This window comes from Solea solea, chromosome 5, assembly GCF_958295425.1.
Source record: "Solea solea chromosome 5, fSolSol10.1, whole genome shotgun sequence".
In the NCBI taxonomy this organism is placed as follows: domain Eukaryota; kingdom Metazoa; phylum Chordata; class Actinopteri; order Pleuronectiformes; family Soleidae; genus Solea; species Solea solea.
This window is the reverse complement of record NC_081138.1, coordinates 23,859,197-23,878,506: the sequence shown is the minus strand read 5'-3', so window position 1 is coordinate 23,878,506 and position 19,310 is coordinate 23,859,197. Positions and strand designations below refer to the sequence as shown.

General features: G+C 39.3%; 1 protein-coding gene across 1 annotated transcript in view; it reads right to left on the bottom strand.

Moving 5' to 3' along the window:
* Nucleotides 1–1,835: 1,835 nt before the first annotated feature.
* adamtsl3 (ADAMTS-like 3) overlaps nt 1,836–19,310 on the bottom strand; it is a 154,682-nt gene continuing 137,207 nt past the window's right edge. The window contains exons 23-32 of the mRNA XM_058629116.1: nt 15,691–15,818; nt 13,780–13,917; nt 10,913–11,095; nt 10,677–10,802; nt 10,253–10,501; nt 8,475–8,658; nt 7,090–7,294; nt 6,902–7,005; nt 5,916–6,130; nt 1,836–4,947 (exon numbers count right to left, since the gene is read on the bottom strand). Of these exons, the coding sequence (XP_058485099.1) occupies nt 4,829–4,947; nt 5,916–6,130; nt 6,902–7,005; nt 7,090–7,294; nt 8,475–8,658; nt 10,253–10,501; nt 10,677–10,802; nt 10,913–11,095; nt 13,780–13,917; nt 15,691–15,818 (1,651 nt within the window). The 3' untranslated portion in view covers nt 1,836–4,828. The remainder of the gene's footprint in view (nt 4,948–5,915; nt 6,131–6,901; nt 7,006–7,089; nt 7,295–8,474; nt 8,659–10,252; nt 10,502–10,676; nt 10,803–10,912; nt 11,096–13,779; nt 13,918–15,690; nt 15,819–19,310) is intronic.

Here is a 19,310-nt window from a genome sequence, read left to right as displayed (position 1 = left end):
TATGACTTTTTTGATTGATTTTAGACGACATACTAACCTATGACTTTTTTGACGGATTTTGGACGACATACTAACCTATGACTTTTTTGACTGATTTTGGACGACATACTAACCTATGACTTTTTTGACTGATTTTTGACGACATACTAACATATGACTTTTTTGACTGATTTTGGACGACATACTAACCTATGACTTTTTTGATGGACTTTAAACGACATACTAACCTATGACTTTTTTGACTGATTTCAGACAACATACTAACCTATGACTTTTTTGACTGATTTTGGACAACATACTAACCTATGACTTTTTTTCACTGATTTTGGACGACATACTAACATATGAGTTTTTTGACTGATTTTGGACCACATACTAACCTATGACGTTTTTGACTGATTTTGGACGACATACTAACCTATGACGTTTTTGACTGATTTTGGATGACATACTAACCTATGACTTTTTTTCACTGATTTAGGACGACATACTAACATATGACTTTTTTGACTGATTTTGTACGACATACTAACCTATGAGTTTTTGGACTGATTTTGGACGACATACTAACCTATGACTTTTTGGACTGATTTTGGAAGACATACTAACCTATGACCTTTTTCACTAATTTTGGACGACATACTAACCTATGACCTTTTTCACTGATTTTGGACGACATACTAACCTATGACCTTTTTCACTAATTTTGGACGACATACTAACCTATGACCTTTTTCACTGATTTTGGACGACATACTAACCTATGACCTTTTTGACTGATTTTGGACGACATAGTAACATATGATGTTTTTGACTGATTTTGGACGACATACTAACATATGACGTTTTTCACTGATTTTGGACGACATACTAACATATGACGTTTTTGACTGATTTTGGACGACATACTAACATATGACGTTTTTCACTGATTTTGGACGACATACTTACATATGACGTTTTTGACTGATTTTGGACGACATACTAACCTATCACTTTTTTTCACTGATTTTGGACGACATACTAACCTATGACCTTTTTCACTGATTTTGGACCACATACTAACCTATCTCTTTGTGGAGTGATTTTTTTACTATATACTAACCTATGACTTTTTTGACTGATTTTGGACGACATACTAACCTATGACTTTTTTGACTGATTTTGGACGACATAATAACCTATGACTTTTTTGACCGATTTTGGACGACATACTAACCTATGACTTTTTTGACTGATTTTGGACGACATACCAAAGTATGACGTTTTTGTGAAATTTTGGACGGCATACTAAAGTATGACTTTTTTGTCAAATTTGCAAGTGCATACATATGACTTTTTTGTCAAATTTTGGACAACATACTAATCTATGACTTTTTTGTCAAATTTTGGGATGGCATATTGCTGAACCTAGACCTGCCCAACTGCAGCAACCCCTTACCTATTTGCTTACTTAAATCCAGGTGGCAACTTTTTTTTTGGCCAGGCATTGTAGTAGCTCAGAGGTCAACATTATTTTTTTTTTCCATCACCCAGCTAGAGAGCAGAAGGCACATAGTAGCTTCTTTGGATGGTGTAAACACATAGCTGCATTAATTTAAATATATGAAACGATTTGCTGCGATTGTGTTCATTTTAACATCACTACATTTTATAAATTCATTATACAGACTTCAGTTTGAGTTTTCATTCTAAAATTCATTATTTCCATTTCCCTTGATTACACTTTTCAGTCTGCCAAATGAAACTAGTTGGTTGGTGGGTGAGGCATATTTTAAATAATGATTGTTGTAAGCCACCACATTCATACTTCATCATACTTGCGCTGAAATTGGTAAGATACAAACATTTAATGATTCACACATGAACCTTGTTGCACAATCATTTCTGGGTTGTTTTCTGTGACAGTTTGATAAATGAGCTCCAGCTTATATAAATAAGCATGTTTTAAACATTTGTAAGTTTATTCTTGAACTTGTTTGACAAAGACAAGAACCAGGTCCATTGTCAAGTCTACTTTTGACCATCTCTATATGATGAAGAACACTGACGTGGATGAAAGCTCAGACCTTGAGTGTTGAGTTATTCTGTGATAGTTTTAAAAACTTTGACCACTGGACTGGTAATAAATAAATAGATACACATTTTTAAAATCATTCACTGTTATGTAAAGCAATTTAATCATTTGTTTTCTCAAAATGTTTTTCTCAGTCAAGCTGTAAATCCAACAGTTCAGTGTCACCACATCAGATGTAATATAGTCATCAGTAGCCAGAGAGAAACAAGAAGAACATCTGTTATTGAATGGCATTTCACAATGGAGCTACAAAATATTGAAGATTGAGCTTAAACACATGCAAATGAAACCAAGTGAGTGGTAATAAACATACCCCCCATTCAAAATATAGAAGTGCTTGATCTTTTAAAATCTTAAAGTTTTTTTTTAGTTTTTTTTTTTAAAAAGACAATTTTAACCATGAATAAGTAAGAAAATAAGTCTCACACAATCTAAATCACTCAATACATGATATTGCACTTAGAACGCAGCATACACAAGACATTTTACAATGCAGCACATCAGTATGATAACCAACTCAAAGGTAACATGAATATACAAACCAGTCAGAATCAGTGTTGTGCTGGTTTCTCTGACTCACAAGACTGAGCCACTTCTCTTCACGTGTAATATTATTGGGATTATTTTACAAAAAGGCCTGTACTAGTCTGTTGCTGATGAACATATGAATAGGAATTCATGCTTTTCACAACTGAATCTCCACCAACATCAGCTCTTCTTTCATCAGTGACATGTGACTACAAATTGCAACCTTCACACGAGTGAATGGTCTTCAAGGACTTGTATCTTAAATTCTGCAAATTTTATATACATACATAAATTAAACCCAGGGCTTCCACTGCTTCTTTCCGAGTATGTAGGGACAGTCGCCATAATCTCTGGTTGCACAATCGGCTTCAGTTTTAAGCGCCCTCTGTCAGAACAGAGGCAGGCAAAAGCAACCTTAAATCCAAAATAAATTGAAATCCTCATCCCTTAAAATTATTTTAAACAAAGAATAAAGTAGTCACTGCTAGCTGCAGCTGCTCTAACTGAATTTTAAACATGACTAAATATTGCTGCATTGTGCTATATTATTTATCTATATTGTTTATTGTGGTTATCTAGTTGTATGTATGATGCTGCTACCAGACCCTGTCTTAGCTAAGTCTCCCTAGTAAGAGGTTACCTAGTAGAATAAGTTTAAAAACTCAGAGGTGGTAGCCTTAAAAATCAGTCTTTCAAACCCTATACTCTGAAATCTGACATATATGATCTTTGCCACATCTTTGTTGTCTAACCTTTCACCATTTGTTATCCATAGTTAATTTACCACAATCACTACCTTTCCCCAACCATGGTCATCCAATGATTGCTGTACAGATATAATAGAAATGGATCTTTATGAAAACATAGTTAAAAAAACTAAAAGTGCTAAGCAAAATTCAGGATTTCTTGGAATTATTCAGCTTCAAACTTGTCTGGAGATATGGTTCATTTTTACATTTATGGGGATCTGAAGGTCAACACAATATTTTAGACTGAGGTCACCAACAGTGGCTTTTGTACACATGAGTTTGTGTCAGTATCTTTTATTTACAAATTGGGAAAAGCCTTTGACACAGCATCATAGAACACTAAAACACTGGACACTAAGGAAAACTGTCTTAGGGTTAGCAGCTCTTTAAAGCAAGGTGACATGCAATACCTATTTTGTGGCATGAAACGTCAGTGATAGGTTAAAGCAGCATGGGTTTTCAAAGTTTCAGACAGTGGGTCTCCCCTCAGACAAAACGGGCCTCTTTACCCCACAGTTATGGATGACTGTTGATGCCACAACCGCAGCCAAATATTGCTGTTTGCTGTACAACAACAAATAATTCAACATAAAAAGGGTCTGTGCTGGGATATTTATTTGTCTCCAACTCTGGGAAACTAAGAAGCTCCTGTTATGATTTCCTTTTTTCAATGAATAATTGGTTTGGACCACCTCCCTCTCTGAAAACCTCTAAATTAAAGGGGCAGGTTTGGTTTCTTACAATCACAACAATCACAGGTCTATTCCTCACAGTTTCATCCATCTTTGCCATTAGTAGTACTAACACTCAATTATATTTGTAATAACACAGCTGTGACCAGATCTTAGAAATTGTTTAAGTGAGGAAAAATAGATGGTCAAAACTATAACAATTAGAGCTGTTGTACCAGAATGTAACGTCCCCCCTCTGTTTTTTTGTTAATAATTTCATAACTTTTGAACAATTACACAAATAAATAGATTATGATTGCAGGTGGGTTAGGTTGGATTTGATGAGCCTCAGTTATCCGCAGTGGCTTACACTCTGGTGGGTGGGGCAATATTGATAAACTATCACAACAACTTGACGAGCAAACTGTTGTATTGACTGCTGTGACACATTTTGCAATAAACATTATTTTTTTTGGCCAGAACGTTTTTTTTAGGATGTCACTGGCAGCAAAGGTTTAGCAGGAAAGTCAAACCTTTCCATTGGCTCCACACAGTGGATCGACATATGTCTTCATAATAGGAGGTTGGGTCCAGATCAGAAAATAAAGGCCCCTCTTCATTTCAGGCATTTTGATGGGCCGTTCACTTTCCTGTACAGGAAGTTGATGAACTGGACTAAAGCTTGTCCATATTTACAAACAGTCTGTGCAGTTCTACAAGATTCGTCTCACACATGATGTCCACCGAGTCCGTGTTCATCTCAAGTAGTCTGTCTGTGGTGTGGTTATAACCGCTCACTGCCACTAGGTGGAGTCGGCGTCCTGTGAACATGATCCACAGCATCTGTGTTGGTACTTGTCCAGGTGACAAAGCTGTAGTCTCTTCACCACGCTGCAGTACTGGGTTGTGTCCTTGCATTCATCTGCATGGAAAGAGTAAAAAAAAAAAAAGAAAGAAGCCAACACATCGCTCAGATATTTGTTCATTTATATAGAAATGTATATGAAACTACACTCGCCGGTCTCTTTGTTAGGTTTAACTGCTTGTAAATACAAATATCTAATCAGCAACTCATTGCATTTAGACATGCTGAAGGTCAAACTGGACATCAGAATAGAGGAGAAGGTGATTTAAGTGACTTTGAACATGGCATGGTTGTTGGTGTTGATCTATAGCGATTTTCACACACAACCATCATGAGAGTTTTATATCAGAGGTCCAAAAGGAGAAACTATCTGATGAGCAGCAGTTCTCTGTGGGGAAATGCTCTGTTGATGCCAGAAGTCAGGGGAGAAGAGCCAAAAGGGTTTCATAAGATAGAAAGGCAACAATAAGTCAAGCTCATTATAACCAAAGTAGGCAGAAGAAAAAATAAGATAATCCTTGTTTAGTCCAACAGAAAAAATGTGCTACTTATCTCAAACTATTATCTCAAAAATCTATGTGCAATACAATTGCCGGTTCAAACCCCAATGGGTCCTAAGCCCTGGCAAATGTATGTGTATCACTGATATAGCAGATCAGTATTTTTGTTTTCAATCACCCTGTCTAGGGATTTAAGAAGTAAATTGACTAATGGATATAATCTGGCATATTTACATGTTGATGTTTAATAATGTGCAATGTCCCTACTCAAAATAATCCAACAAATAAATAAAGATGGGATAGGAGCAGCAGGAGCAGATCATACGGTGTAAATCGGTGTACCTAATAAAGTGGCTGGGAATGATGATTTCTTAGGACACTCGGGTCCATGTTGTGTTATTGATCAGTCGTTTACCTGGTTGTTAATGGCAGGTAATTTACTTATTTAAAATACTTAAAATACTAATTTACGTATTTAAGTAAGTTTACTACTAAGTAAGTTTACTAATGACTTAACACACTTACTACCACAGGTGGAGGTGTTGCAGTGCTGCCAGGTGGGGGGTCGTTGGATCCAGGCACAGTGCTGGTCAGCCAGTGTCCTTCCACTTCCATGATGAACACAATCCACCCTACGTGACTGAAAGCCACTTCCACACACTACGGTGCAGGCCCTCCATGGACCAGGCCGCCACTGGACATCACATAGGTCTGAGGAACAGTTGCGCACTGAGACAGGCCTGAAAAAAGTGAATAAAACATGGTCTGTAATGCTAAAAGATTTATTTTGCAATCTGGAATCTGTTTCACAAAGCAGCTTTGTTTTATTAAATGAAGAACTGAGTGGAATAAAATGTGGAATGACCACAAATTTGCAACATGGACTGGGTAAAAATGTTTAGCTTTGTGTTTTTTGGTAATAGGAAATAAGTCAATTATCTTCTTCTTTGGCACGTTTACCCATGTTTAAAGAAGAGATTTTGTGGAGTCACTTAGCCGGGAGGAAACGGTCTGTATTTATATAGCAATCACCCTTTTTTATTTGCATTCACATGCTGCTGCCACAGAGGGCAAGAGACATTTGATGTTAAGTGTCTTGCCCAGGGACACAGTTAGAAGAAGACCTGCTCTACCTACTGAACCACAGCCGCTCTATTGAATTCTGATTGTATATATATTCCTACTGCAGACAAACAAAATTGATGTTAGTGGGTGTTGTTGGGTTTCTTCCAGCGGTGGAAAGATGGATGTAGAGAGATGTACCATCAACCTACTACAGTTTTCTGTCCATAAAGAACTATTTATCCTTCCATGTCAAAAGAAACACTTTTATTTTTAAATTATGTGAAATATCGTCATACATTTTTTTATTTCTATATCTTTCTCTCAAAAAGTTTGACTTTTTATTCACTTTACTGGCCCTCTATTGACCAGACTAGACACTCAGTGGCCCCCAGGTCATATGAGTGTGAGATCCCTTGTATAGACTTTCCAGTTGTATTTGAGTGTACCTGTTACTGACATCACAGTCCGTGTACAATGAGCCATTGGCATGTTGACACATGACAGATCTCCTCTGAACAGTGGTGGTGGGGCCCAAACATCTGCCTGAACACTGAAATGGAGTAAAAAAAAAAAAAAAAAAAGTTACACTAATTACTTATTTGATGTAAATTGTTGATTCGATGTTTAAAGGCACCTTTCCCCATGTGCTGGTCACCCAGGTGGGACAGTTATTGGCAGTGCACTGCTCCGTGTCTTTGGGCCGGCTCATCCTCTCACAGGAAGCTGCTGGCAGGATCCTCACTGCACCTCTGGCGTCCAGCTGCTGACAGGAGACCTGCCGTTGTTTCCAGCCACTGCCACATGAGGCCGAGCACTTTGACCACTCCAGTGCCAGCCATCTGATATTAAGGTATGAAATAAATTTATAAAAAAAAAAAAAATTATATAATTAACTATAGTTTGTAAGAGACAATTATTTGCAATGACCTTTTCTTGTAACAGTATTACTGTCTTTTGGTTTAAAAATGTGCTGCTAAAAACTCTCCTGTGCTGCATATGCCCACTGGAGACTGGGAAATAAGCTGTGATTCACACGTACGTGGTGGCGGCATCGACTGAAACACTTCTCGTTCTCTTTGAATGGAGCAGTGTCGAGTATTTACTGTACAAACCGCCTTGTGGGTCTGCTGATTCGCTTTCCTGGCGTTGCGTGTGGCAAAAAATGACAAATGTTCATCTTTCCAAGCAGCGGCATGAGCATTAACCAATTAAATATATTAAAATAATAATCAAGTACCACCAGATAAAATATTGAACTCTCTAAGTAACACCATTATCACCAATGTTAAAATACAGTGGTAAATAGACTAAGCAAAGTCAGCTAAGGATCCTTATCTTCCTCAAATGAACTTCACACACTTGGGTAGTGAAATTAGATTAAGATGGAGTGACAGATAAGGGGACTGTAATTATTATTATTTATTTATTTTTTGTTTAAATAAATGAGAATTTTCTACACATTCAAAGATCCTCAGCTCCACTCTGATCACATACCCTGGTAGATACAGAAGAACAGTATTTCTGATTTTCCTCCAAGTACCAACACAGAAAGCTTGCTTGTGGTACATGTACCATAGTTTGAGAACCATGGTTCTAACTCAAATGTAACACAACAGGTTTAGCTCAATAGCTCAAACACTGTATGGCGTAAACGGAGCTCTTGGACAGGGTTGTTCTCTCAGTTGCTTTTTTGTCAGACATGGTCCACCCAACAATGGCAGACATGACATCACATGACGATCACTTTAGCAACACTAGCAACCCCTTGCTAAGTAGTTGGTCATTTCACCTCACCAGTTAGAAGCAATTTATACATTAGGGATTGTAGTCATAAATAAAAATCTGCATCATTTCTTACATCTGCATTCTCTACTATGTGAATTAAAAACCTATAAATATCCAGTGTTTTTATTTCTTCATGGCTAATAAGAGACGACGTTTTGGAAACAATAAATAGGAGATGACAACTTTAATGAGATGGCCTGCAGGACATCATGTCTTTATCTCCATGTTGCGTACCTGGGTGGACATTCCCGTCTGTTGCAGGGAACTGGTGATGTGTTGGGTTTCGGTATGTGCTGACACATGGTGTCCTGAACGTCCTTTCCATCCAGTGAGACACAGTGAATCTTCCGCAGCCAAGATCCTCTGTGTCCACAGGAAGCGCTGCATGTGGTCCAGTCTCCAAAACGCCAGCCATACTCTGTGGAACCAAATGTTACAGGACTGCATTTACATGGCTGATAAACATTTGGCGGTTGAAATCACACTCCAGAATCCATCATGTGTTGTCATAGATGGAGGTTAAAAACATCACTTTTGGATGATGAAACCTTGAGTCTACAGTTGAAGAAAAGCTCTTAATAATGACAGATCATCAATATTCAGACAGAACACAGTGGAATTTACCAATGAGACATTTGGTACATCCCATTAAACCCAGATCTGCAGCTGCAGTGACAAGGAATCAAATATCTTTTTAGAGATTCAGTGCAAGTTTCAAAGAATGTTCTTCATGTTCACACCCACAAAGGAAAAGTGCAGATTTGCTTGTGTTGTCAGCTCAAATGAGACTTGTGTGAGTGGGGCACTTGCTGCTAAGGAGATTATTATCCTCCTGCATGATACAAGCAGCACATTCCATTTTTAATTGTTGTTACAGTGAACAAGTCAACCAGTAAAATATGGTGAGAAGAATGTGAGTGAGTGTCAGCTCCTATTTCCCCTCCCAACCTCAAGGGTTCCCATAGTCAGCTAATTTTAAAATGATGGTGAGACAATTACAGGAGACAACAACCGTGTGATATTCAACATAAAGGGCACTGGGGGTTTTCATGAATGAAAACAGGAACAAATCAAACTGGAAAAGCCAGGTGCTGCGTACCTATTTTAAATTCAGCACAGGCTTGTTTTGAATATTTGCGATACCCACTCATGTTGTTGAGTTGGTGTTACAGTAGTTCTAACAAGGCTGGCAAATTCAAGGAGAAAACAACTCATGTTGAGTAATGGCGTTTTTTTTTTTTACATGGTTCCGACTTTTCTCAGCACAGCACGACACAGTTAGACTCCACACGGTTTAGTTCAATTTCCATTACAATATAGTACCTCCTCAACGTTGATGGAGTCATCACTGCATGGCTGCATGAAACTGTGGTGACTTTGTTTTACACACGACACACACAAACTACTAACTCGTAAAGCAGTTGTGTACTTAATCATTGGAATCAGTTAATTAAAAAAGATTTGTTGACAGAATCGTTCAGTACTTCCTGCATGACCAGAGCACAAACTCCGTCTGACACAGTCACTGAACTGAAATACGGCTCATGATCGCCAGCTTTCAGCAGTGCCGTCGCTAAATACACCAGACTCCTCTGTTAAATATGTTTAGACATTTCTGTGCTAAATGTTGGAGGTTAATGCACGTTTCCAGGATTTTTGAATCTTTTTAATTGAACTACAGTTCGGCCTTGTCCAGTTTGATTCTTGTTTCGGACGTCTTCGGAGGTTCTCATGCCTCTTCCAGTGACGGCACTCTGACAACGTCACACATAGTATCGGTTCCATGTAGTGGAAAAGCGCCATAAGTGCAAATTTAATCAGGAAATTTAAAGTGTAACTAAACCACTAAACACATTTTCTTACAGAGTTACAAATCAGTAACTTGTTGCCCCCTGATGGGCATTCAAGAGAACACTGTTGTGGACACTTATACGTCGGCTTTACTTTCCAGATGCAGAGAATACAGTCTATACCACACCCTCACACATACATGCAGGGCAGGACTGGCTCACCTTCACTGTGAATGTATATCCAGGCATGCAGCATTTGTCTGGTACTGTTCATGACGGTTTGGCACTGGTACCGGCCTGAGAACTTCGCATGAAGCGTGCTGACCTCAAGGACACGTCCTCCCACCAGCATCCTGTACTGCAGACCCAGACCAGGACTGTGGGTCTGGGCTGGACGTGAAACCTCCTTCAGGGTCTGGTTATTGTAGTCCCAGCGCACTGGCAGTTTGTGGTCGGGAACTACTGGGCAACCTTTTAAAGGGCAAGAAGCAAAGAAAACATACATTTGATGTGGGGACCCTACTCATTTTACACATTACAGTCAGTTAGTTGCAATCTGCACTAGTGGTGAATATTATTTATTTTGCCGTCTTCAGTGTACGCATGTGGCAGATCAGCACGCACTCATGTGTGTTTGTACACGTACCTATACGTAGAATGTCTCCAGGTTTGATAAAAACACTTGTTCCACGGAGTGACGCCATGAGGACCCGTCTCCTGTTCAGCTCTTGTAGGACTGGAACAACCCTACTTCCTCCAGCGGGGTAAGGAGCTGTGTATAAACATACACACAAAGCTAGTATACTGCATATTTTATTAATGAAGCATGTGTACACACAGAGTTGTATAAAACGAGAAAGTAGAATTGGTATGTGAACCCACCGTAGACCTGCAGGACACTTGAGGCAGTGGACTTCCCGATGATGTTGGTGGCGGTGCAGGAGTAGGTGCCTTGGTTGTGCAAAGACACGTTTCTGATCCACAGTGAGCCAGAGGGAAGGGAGACGATAACAGAGTCTAGCGGTCCATTCCTCCTGTGCCACGTCACTGAGGGTGGAGGAACACCTGACAGACAGAGAAAATAACACTGACGATTACAGTGTGAAATCTACAGTGTTATAATGGTATGTATGGGTTATCAAATAAAACACTTTGGTGGTTAGATATTTAGCCACTAAGCAAAAGGCTCTCTGAATAAAGTCTATGCCAGTTTAAGTGTATGCTATCTTGAGAATATGTTCACTGCCTCAACTTATCTGACAGAACTCCATTGACCAAACCATCAATTTCAGCTCAGAGGAAACAGAAGCTGCACAGAAGATCAGTTAGTTTGTGTCACTTGGGTAAATCTAAAACAAAGGACATTGGTTTCACAAATCAACACAAGTTCACTTATTGATTATAAGTTCTGTAAACTAAATCCACAAATGTCATCAAGACAAAGTGGCAGACATGTTCTTAAAGGGATCATATGTTTTTGTTTGAAATGTGGTTGTATGAGGTAGTGACACCCTGCCGTGGACGCCCCTGAGACATGGAGACTGTCACTGACAACATGGCTGCAATTGGGGACACGAGGAATAAGTATGTAATTTGTCTCTCAATCACTTTTTATGTTATTTGTTCAAATCCTCTACGTAAATGCAACCATCAATAAAGAAAGTTATCTATGGAAAAAACAAAAATGAAATAAAGAAAGTCTGTACTGTAGCAGGAGTCTGGATTGTCTGGTTACAATGGTGCGCCACACTGTAACTGATACATCCAACTGTCTCTGTTCTCTCGTCGTTGTCCTACCCTCAAAACATAAGGACAGGGGAGCAAGGCAGCAGCTCCCAAAATGATGTCTCATGGCTATAAGTGGATGTAAACTTTATGAGCCTTTTTTAGTAAGTAGCTAAAATCAATTTTTTCCTTGTGGCCCCGCCGGCTGTGAGGTTTTCAGTGACAGCAAACGTCCTTGTATGAAGCTGGTTCTAAGCACAGGAGGTGCATTCAGCACAGTCAGACACAGACACTCACATAAAAAAAACCCTTAACTATTATTTTACAGGGGTTGACATGTCCCTTGATGTGTGAGCACTGGAAGGATCTTGTCTGTTGAAGTGGATAATCTCGTTTGTTTCATTCACAAACCATGAAACAGTGGTTTAGAGTCATGGCTGCTTTGAGCCGCACTAATTCAGAATCTTGTAGGTCAGAAGTGGAACTTTCTTTGTTCTCAGGCCAAAACTACAGTCTCTGTATGTGAGGACAGCTGCTGATCTGGATTTGGCCCCCGGCACTAAGGTTAGTCAGTCTGATGATATGTGTGTGTGTGTGTGTGTGTGTGTGTGTGTTCCTTGGCCCTGGTAGATACAGAAAGAAGTCTAACTTTTGGAGTCTCCTGCTTCACTTCTATTACCTGCATTACACAGTCTTCTAATTACTATTATCACCATTAATATCAATATTATTACTTCTTCCAACCAGATCAAACATTTCTTCAGATTGACCTGACTTCACCCTTATCCCAAATATTTCCCCTCAAAAAGTCCTTTAAGGACAAAATGTCCTCACAAACTTGACTCGTTTTGAGTCAAGTTTATCCTCACAGCCATAGAAAGACAGGTGCAAACACACACACACACTGAATGATGTAGTATTTTCTTGTTTTACTAGATGTTTTTACCACCAGGTAATTAAATGAGTTGAGTGAAGCTGTCTCAGGTCAGTGTGTGTGTGTGTGTGTGTGTGTGTACCTGGTATTCCTCATGTTGTAAATCTGTTTACAGTCCCATTATGTAAATTACTACATTTTGAGGTAAAGGCACATTTTAAAGTTAGGCTGAGGTTAGAGTTATATGAATATTAGGCTCAGGATTAGGATTAGGCCAGTAGTAGTTATGGTTAAGGTCAGAGTAAGTCTCCAGGAAATGAATATAAGTCAATGTAATGCCCTGTCATGTCGTGAGTGAATACGACCAGAACAGTGAAATCTGAGTTTCTCCTTCTACATTTACCACTGCAGCTGCTTCACAGTTCCCTCCATCTACTATATGAACAGTATGTGAAGGTTTTCAAATAAATGTATAAAACTGACTTTCATTTGTAGCAAAGGACGGAGAAGCTGACTTGTACCAGCTGTGCTGTAGTGAGAGGAGGAGGCATTTTCCCTGTGGTGCTACAGTAACAGAGAGGGGCAGACTGAGCATGATGTGGGGAAACAGTGCTTCTACAGTATTATAGAAAGAAACACACGATTCTGGTTGTCACACTGCTTTGCAGCACATCCACATATGTCCTGGATTTAAGGTTTTAGGGGATTTATGTTGATGTACGAATGTAAACATACTTTTATTGAGTGTTATTTAACCAGGAATATGTCCCATTGAGTTTAAGAACCTCCTTTTCAAGGTCAAGACAGGTAGTAGCACAGATGAAAAAAATTTGGACATAAAAGACAACAGAATACAAAAACAATTAATACAATAAACACTTGGTGGTTTTCAATTTCATTACTAGCTCAAAACAGTGACATATCGCAAGAATCCCATATTAGAGCCTGTTTACTTTAAACAAATGTACTTTTGAGTGTTTGTCCCACAGGTCTGAGCTGTATGGTCCATCTGAGACCACTGGCTTTACAATGGGATGATGTCACTCGCACATAAAAAGGCTTTTAGGCTGTGGGAAAGTCTTATAAGAATATAAAACCCTTCCTGGTTGAAAAATTATGAAAACAAAATAACAAAAGTGCTGTGATCTACCAGTGACGGGGCAGTGCAGGGTGAGGTTAGTGCCCGGGCGAACGCTGACTCGTTCTCCAACCACAGCCCTAAAGCTGTGTCCCAACACCAGGCCACGGTCTGAAACATTCCTCCACGACACTGTAATGGCCGGAGGCTCTGAAAGTTCACACACACAGAAAGAGCATCAGTCAGCCACATATAACTTAGCATTAATGCATTATACCATTATAGCCACTGTGGCGAGCCCTAAAAGGGGAAGCCGGAACAAGATGCTTTCTACCATTATACTGTATATACACTTAGGTTTTAAAGATGATGAAGCATTGCAACGTTAGTTTACAATATAAATCCTGACAAGAGCAAGTTTGTGAATGGTATTAATTATTCTAATATTTATTCTGCCAATTCTGCAACACCTAAAAAAAACACCAAACTATCCTTTGAAACAATTGTCCGTCTGTTTATTCCACACTGACGCTGACTCCCACATTGTTCAAAACAGAAATAAACACAATTACTATTTCTATTAAACCTTTATTTCGACAGAGAGGATCCTTGAGAGCGAGCTCTCATTTGCAGGGACAGAACAATGACAGACACACTCACACATACTCACAAAGGAACACCTATTACAATTAATTGGAAAACAATTAGAAGTAAATTAAATTAATAGCATTAAATAAAATGGTTGAAGGCAGCAAGGAAGATTATGAAGAAAAGCATGAACAGTCGGTGCTGAGTGAGTCTTCAATTAGTGTCTTGAATATAACAGTGTGTTTGAGTGTGTTCTGAAGATTGTTCCATTTGTCAGGGACATGAAAGGAAAAAGCAGTCTTCAGTGTTTACTGTATACGTGGAGCAAACAAGCATATGTAGTGCCTATCTGTGACCGTGTCCAATAACAGTCTTCACTTGGCTTTAAGTACTGTGGACAGACACAGGGATGGTAAATAAATAAAAGACAGCGTAGCTCTCTTGTCTCTTCTAATAGAGAGAGAGGGCCCACTTTGTCATATTAAGTGCAATGATGAGTGAGAAATCCATCACCAGTTATGACACATAGAGCACAATGAAACACAGCATCAAGCAGTTTTAGTGAAGTGGATGACTTGACTTGATTGAATGCTGAATACCATCCCAACTGGACAAATGACTCACATGAAGTAAATTAGACTTAGACTAAACTTTGACTGCAGTTGTTTAACAGACGCAACAACACTATAGACTTATATATTATATATAATATACTTTACCATCACCCACCCACCCTTACACATACAACAGTTCTGATCATACTCATCAGGGACTGAGGGAATCAGGCTTCTTGCAAAGTGGGACCTCCTGCATCTCAAAGCCTGAGGGCAGCAGTAATGGAAAACAAACCAAACTGCGTGTAGAGTAGAGCCGTGCCGTGTCGTGCCGGGACTATATAGTGCAAAAGTGCCATAGGGCTAGATATTCACTGAGTAGGTGTGTGAAGTCCTGTTTTATTGAAGTCCGGATGGCCTTTTTATTAAGTTCAATAAGGTTGGGTGTGGGAAAACCTATTGTTCCAGTGAGTCTGGTCCAATTTCTGACAGAGGTGGAACAATACAATACAATTGGCTGCATGGTGCTTTGATAAAGTAGCAGTAGTAGATGAGGACCAAGACCCTTGAGCTTAGGGATGACTCATAATTTACCTAATTTTATATTTCTAATAATTCGTCTGTCTTGACATAGATCAAATCAGTGCAGCGTGAGAACGTCACGGAGCAACACAAGTTCTAAACACCAGTTAAACGTAATAGTACTCATTATATTCTAAACAGATCAGGAAATAAATGTTAAGGAGAATGTATTCAGTTTTAAGTTCACTGAAGCATAACCGAAAATGTGCATAATGATAACTGCAACATGAGACCAGTGAATCTGAAAGAAAGGACCCACCTGCCAACAGGAGCCGAGAAGTCTCTGAGTCAGAGCCATGCTCGTTGGCAGCTGTGCACTTGTACTGGCCTCTGTCAGACACCGTGGGCTGAAGGATGTGAAGTCCTCTGGAGATATCCCACGAGACCCTGCAAACAGACAGAGAAAACATATTTTGTCTACCCAGCTGTTCTCAGCAGATTAGAGGCTAAACTGCTCACAGTGCTCTCTGAGATCAGTGGTTGAAACAGAGGGAGTGACCCAGTTGAGAGACTCGTACAGTGGGGCTTCTCAAACTTTATGGAACCAAGGATTCCAAAAAGTGGGGGTAAAAGGACCAATCTCATCACTATAACACCAATAAAATGTTTGCCGTCTTTAAAGGTGGAATTTGGGGATTTTTTAAGCTGGGTACTATGTTTATAACAGGGTCCTGAAACTGAAAGCTTTTGAAAATCATCCTAAATAGACATGGGTCATTGAAAGTGCTTGGATTTTGTGCAAGAAAGAAGTTAATTTGTTATTTAGGTAAATGTCTCCCATGTTTGTTACGACGCCGCCTACTGTTTCATGCCCTGAATTGCTTGATGTACGTAGACTAGGCCTACGCACCATGCACAACGTTGAGTCGTAATTACTAGCGATGTTGTGGACACTGTCCACTGATTCTATGCAGAACAATGAGCGAGTAACGTTAAGCAAGAAAGAGCAACTGAAGTGATGTCTGGGAAATGCAAATTCCAAGATCTCTGGCTCATTAAAGAGATTCACAAAGACTGACTCGCCCAAGATCCCAAGGACAATCACTTGGCCAGAATCAGAACGTGCTGCAAATCAATAAAAGTGGACGCCACGAGCGAAGCGCGCTCATACAAATTGCCCTCCCATCTTAAGCTGTGTCAGCACATTTTGTCCTTGAATTTGGTCCTGGAAAGTCCTTTAATTTGATGTCAACCAAGGTGTGGGAACCTGGTTATAATTTCTCTCAGCAGACACTGAACTCCTCTCTCAACCTCACTCTCGCTCATATAGTATTTGCCACTTTTTCCTGCAGCAACTCTCGAGTCTTTGTGAGAATAAAGAGTGAGTTCTGAATGACACTGGTGCTTCAGTAATGTTTCCAGACCAAAATATATATATTGGCCAAAATGAGCACTAACTTGTTTGTAGCGACTATAAATCCGAGTTGGCCCTGAACCGTGACGTGTGCATAAAAACAAAAGTCATCTTGAAGTCCATTTAAGTTTATGCAATTTATTAACTGTAACAGATGAAAATGAATATGATACAAAAAAACTAAGATCTATAACAAATAACAAATTAATATTAGTGCCGGTCAACAGAAAATTACGGAGCCAAACTCACCGTCATTGTCTAAAAACTACCATGTGCACGTGAACAGGTGCATTTATCAATGAAACCACACCCCTGTGCCCAACGCCAGAAATGACATCTTCAAAAATCAGAAACTAAACTGAGGTTATAGCTCCTACATCGTGAGTCAATCATCTTCTTGTTGTTTTTTGAAATATGTTGCCTTTCTGCTTGAGTTCTCTTGCTCTGCTGTCATGCACGCCCTCCACCCCCGCCAAGTCTTCAAAGTCTCATCTGATCCATTGTTCCTTATCCTTCATCAGTCTCATCAGGTCAACAACCACCATCGTCAGCAGTCCTCGTCGCTGCTCAGAAGCAAAATGCCTCATCTCAAAAACATCCCCCACCGCTTGTATCCAAGGGCCAGAGGCTCAGCACGTTATTTCTTTTAGTTTGTAATAACGTCACTGTCTCTCCTGATTGAACTTTATTTAATGATGACTATCAAGGGTTTCAGAAATTAATGACAAGGTCCCCAGCTTTGTGTACATTGTTTCACAATGAAGTCCCTTCCTGGGGACCTTTGATTAAGTAGTCACTAATAAAAACAACAGTCTTCTGAGGTCAGTAGGATACAGCCTTTACTGCTGTGAGTCAAACATCATATTAAAAGAGAGCTGGTCCCCAGGGAGCACTAGTCATTCATTCCATATCATTATCCACTTCTCTCTCTCTCTCAGTTCAGCTTAAAAGAAATACACTCCCATCCCTGTCATTCCTTTCAGAGTGTGGTTGTATGAGGTGCTGTCACATGGATACAAGCCCACTGCACCAAGAACCTGCTTGAGACATGAACCGATATTTAGAAGTATTAATTTATTAAATGCCACAGGGAAAGTAATGTAACACTAATTTCACTATATTTTTTCACTATATTTCACTACTGCTCCTGATTAATGTTATTTTCACACTAACAAAGGCCATGTTTTTAAACTGATGAATTAAATTGGGATCTAGGAACCCTGATCAGCCTGTAAGAAAACACTGGGTAAAAGTGACTCAGTTCATTTAGGCCAGGGGTCTGCAACCTTTAGTATTTAAAGAACCATTTTATCCATAAAATGAAGAGTCAAAAGAAAAAAAATGTGTTTTAGAAACAAATTATGGACTAAAGCTTTAACACTTCAATAGTTTGGTTTCCAAAAAGCAGCAAACTACGATCCTCAACAAAGCCGTGCCAGGCATCACATTAAAGAGGACTTTGTGGTATACTGTATATGTTCAATAATTTAATATGGCTCTTGAAGAATGAAGTTAACATTTTGAGATTGTTCTTGATAGAAAAAAGGCCTCCACCCTGTTCTAAGATTCTCTGGTGGTTAGAATTAAAGGGCAGTCTGACATTTTGTCAGAAAAAAACATCTTATTTGTTATTTTCTGTCAAAATTGAAAAAGTTCAATATCAGTTTCATCTCATGGATCCAGTGCAGATGAGTCCATGACCTGATTAGACCAGCCAAGTGTCAGAGCAGATGAGGAAAATCCACAACTCGGTTTGTGGTAAGCTCGGCCAAAGATGTCATGCATTTATCTCTGAGGTACTGAATGCATAGAGATGAAACTAATATTGATCATTTAATCTGATTCTCATTCATGTGGCAATTCTCAAAATGTCAGTGTCCCTGAAAAGGTCAAGCAAGAGAGCAAGTTACTTAAAAGCTATTATGGCTCCACTATATGGTTTAAATGAATGACCCTCATTTATATGAAACAGTTTGGTTCTGGGTGCTAAAATAATCATGCGACAAGGTGATCTATTCAGTTTTCATATCTCCCCAATCTCAGCGTACGAATGTCTGGGAATCAAAATTCTACCATCGGAAGTTCAATTTGATTGACTAGTTATATTTGACAGCCTAAAAGGTAAAATCAAGAGAAGTGGGGCAAAAATGCTGAGAAAACTTCTTAAGCATTACAAAAAAATGATACAGCAATATTTTTTTTTTTTTTTTTTTTTAGATACTTTATTAATCCCCTTAGGGAAATTACTCTCAGTCTCAGACTGACTGATATTCTCTGCATTTGACCCATCCCAGAATTAGGAGCAGTGGGCTGCTGCAATGAGTAGCGCCCGGGGAGCATTGGGAGTTGGGTACCTTGCTCAGGGGTACCCCAGCCTTTTTTGGCCGGGTGGGGATTTGAACCAGCGACCTTTCACTTACTATTACAGATTTAGCAAATCTGATTTGGTTAGGGATATAAAAATAGCTAAAAAATAAAATATTTAATGTGAGATTGGATGATTGGGTGTCTCGGCCCTATGTCAG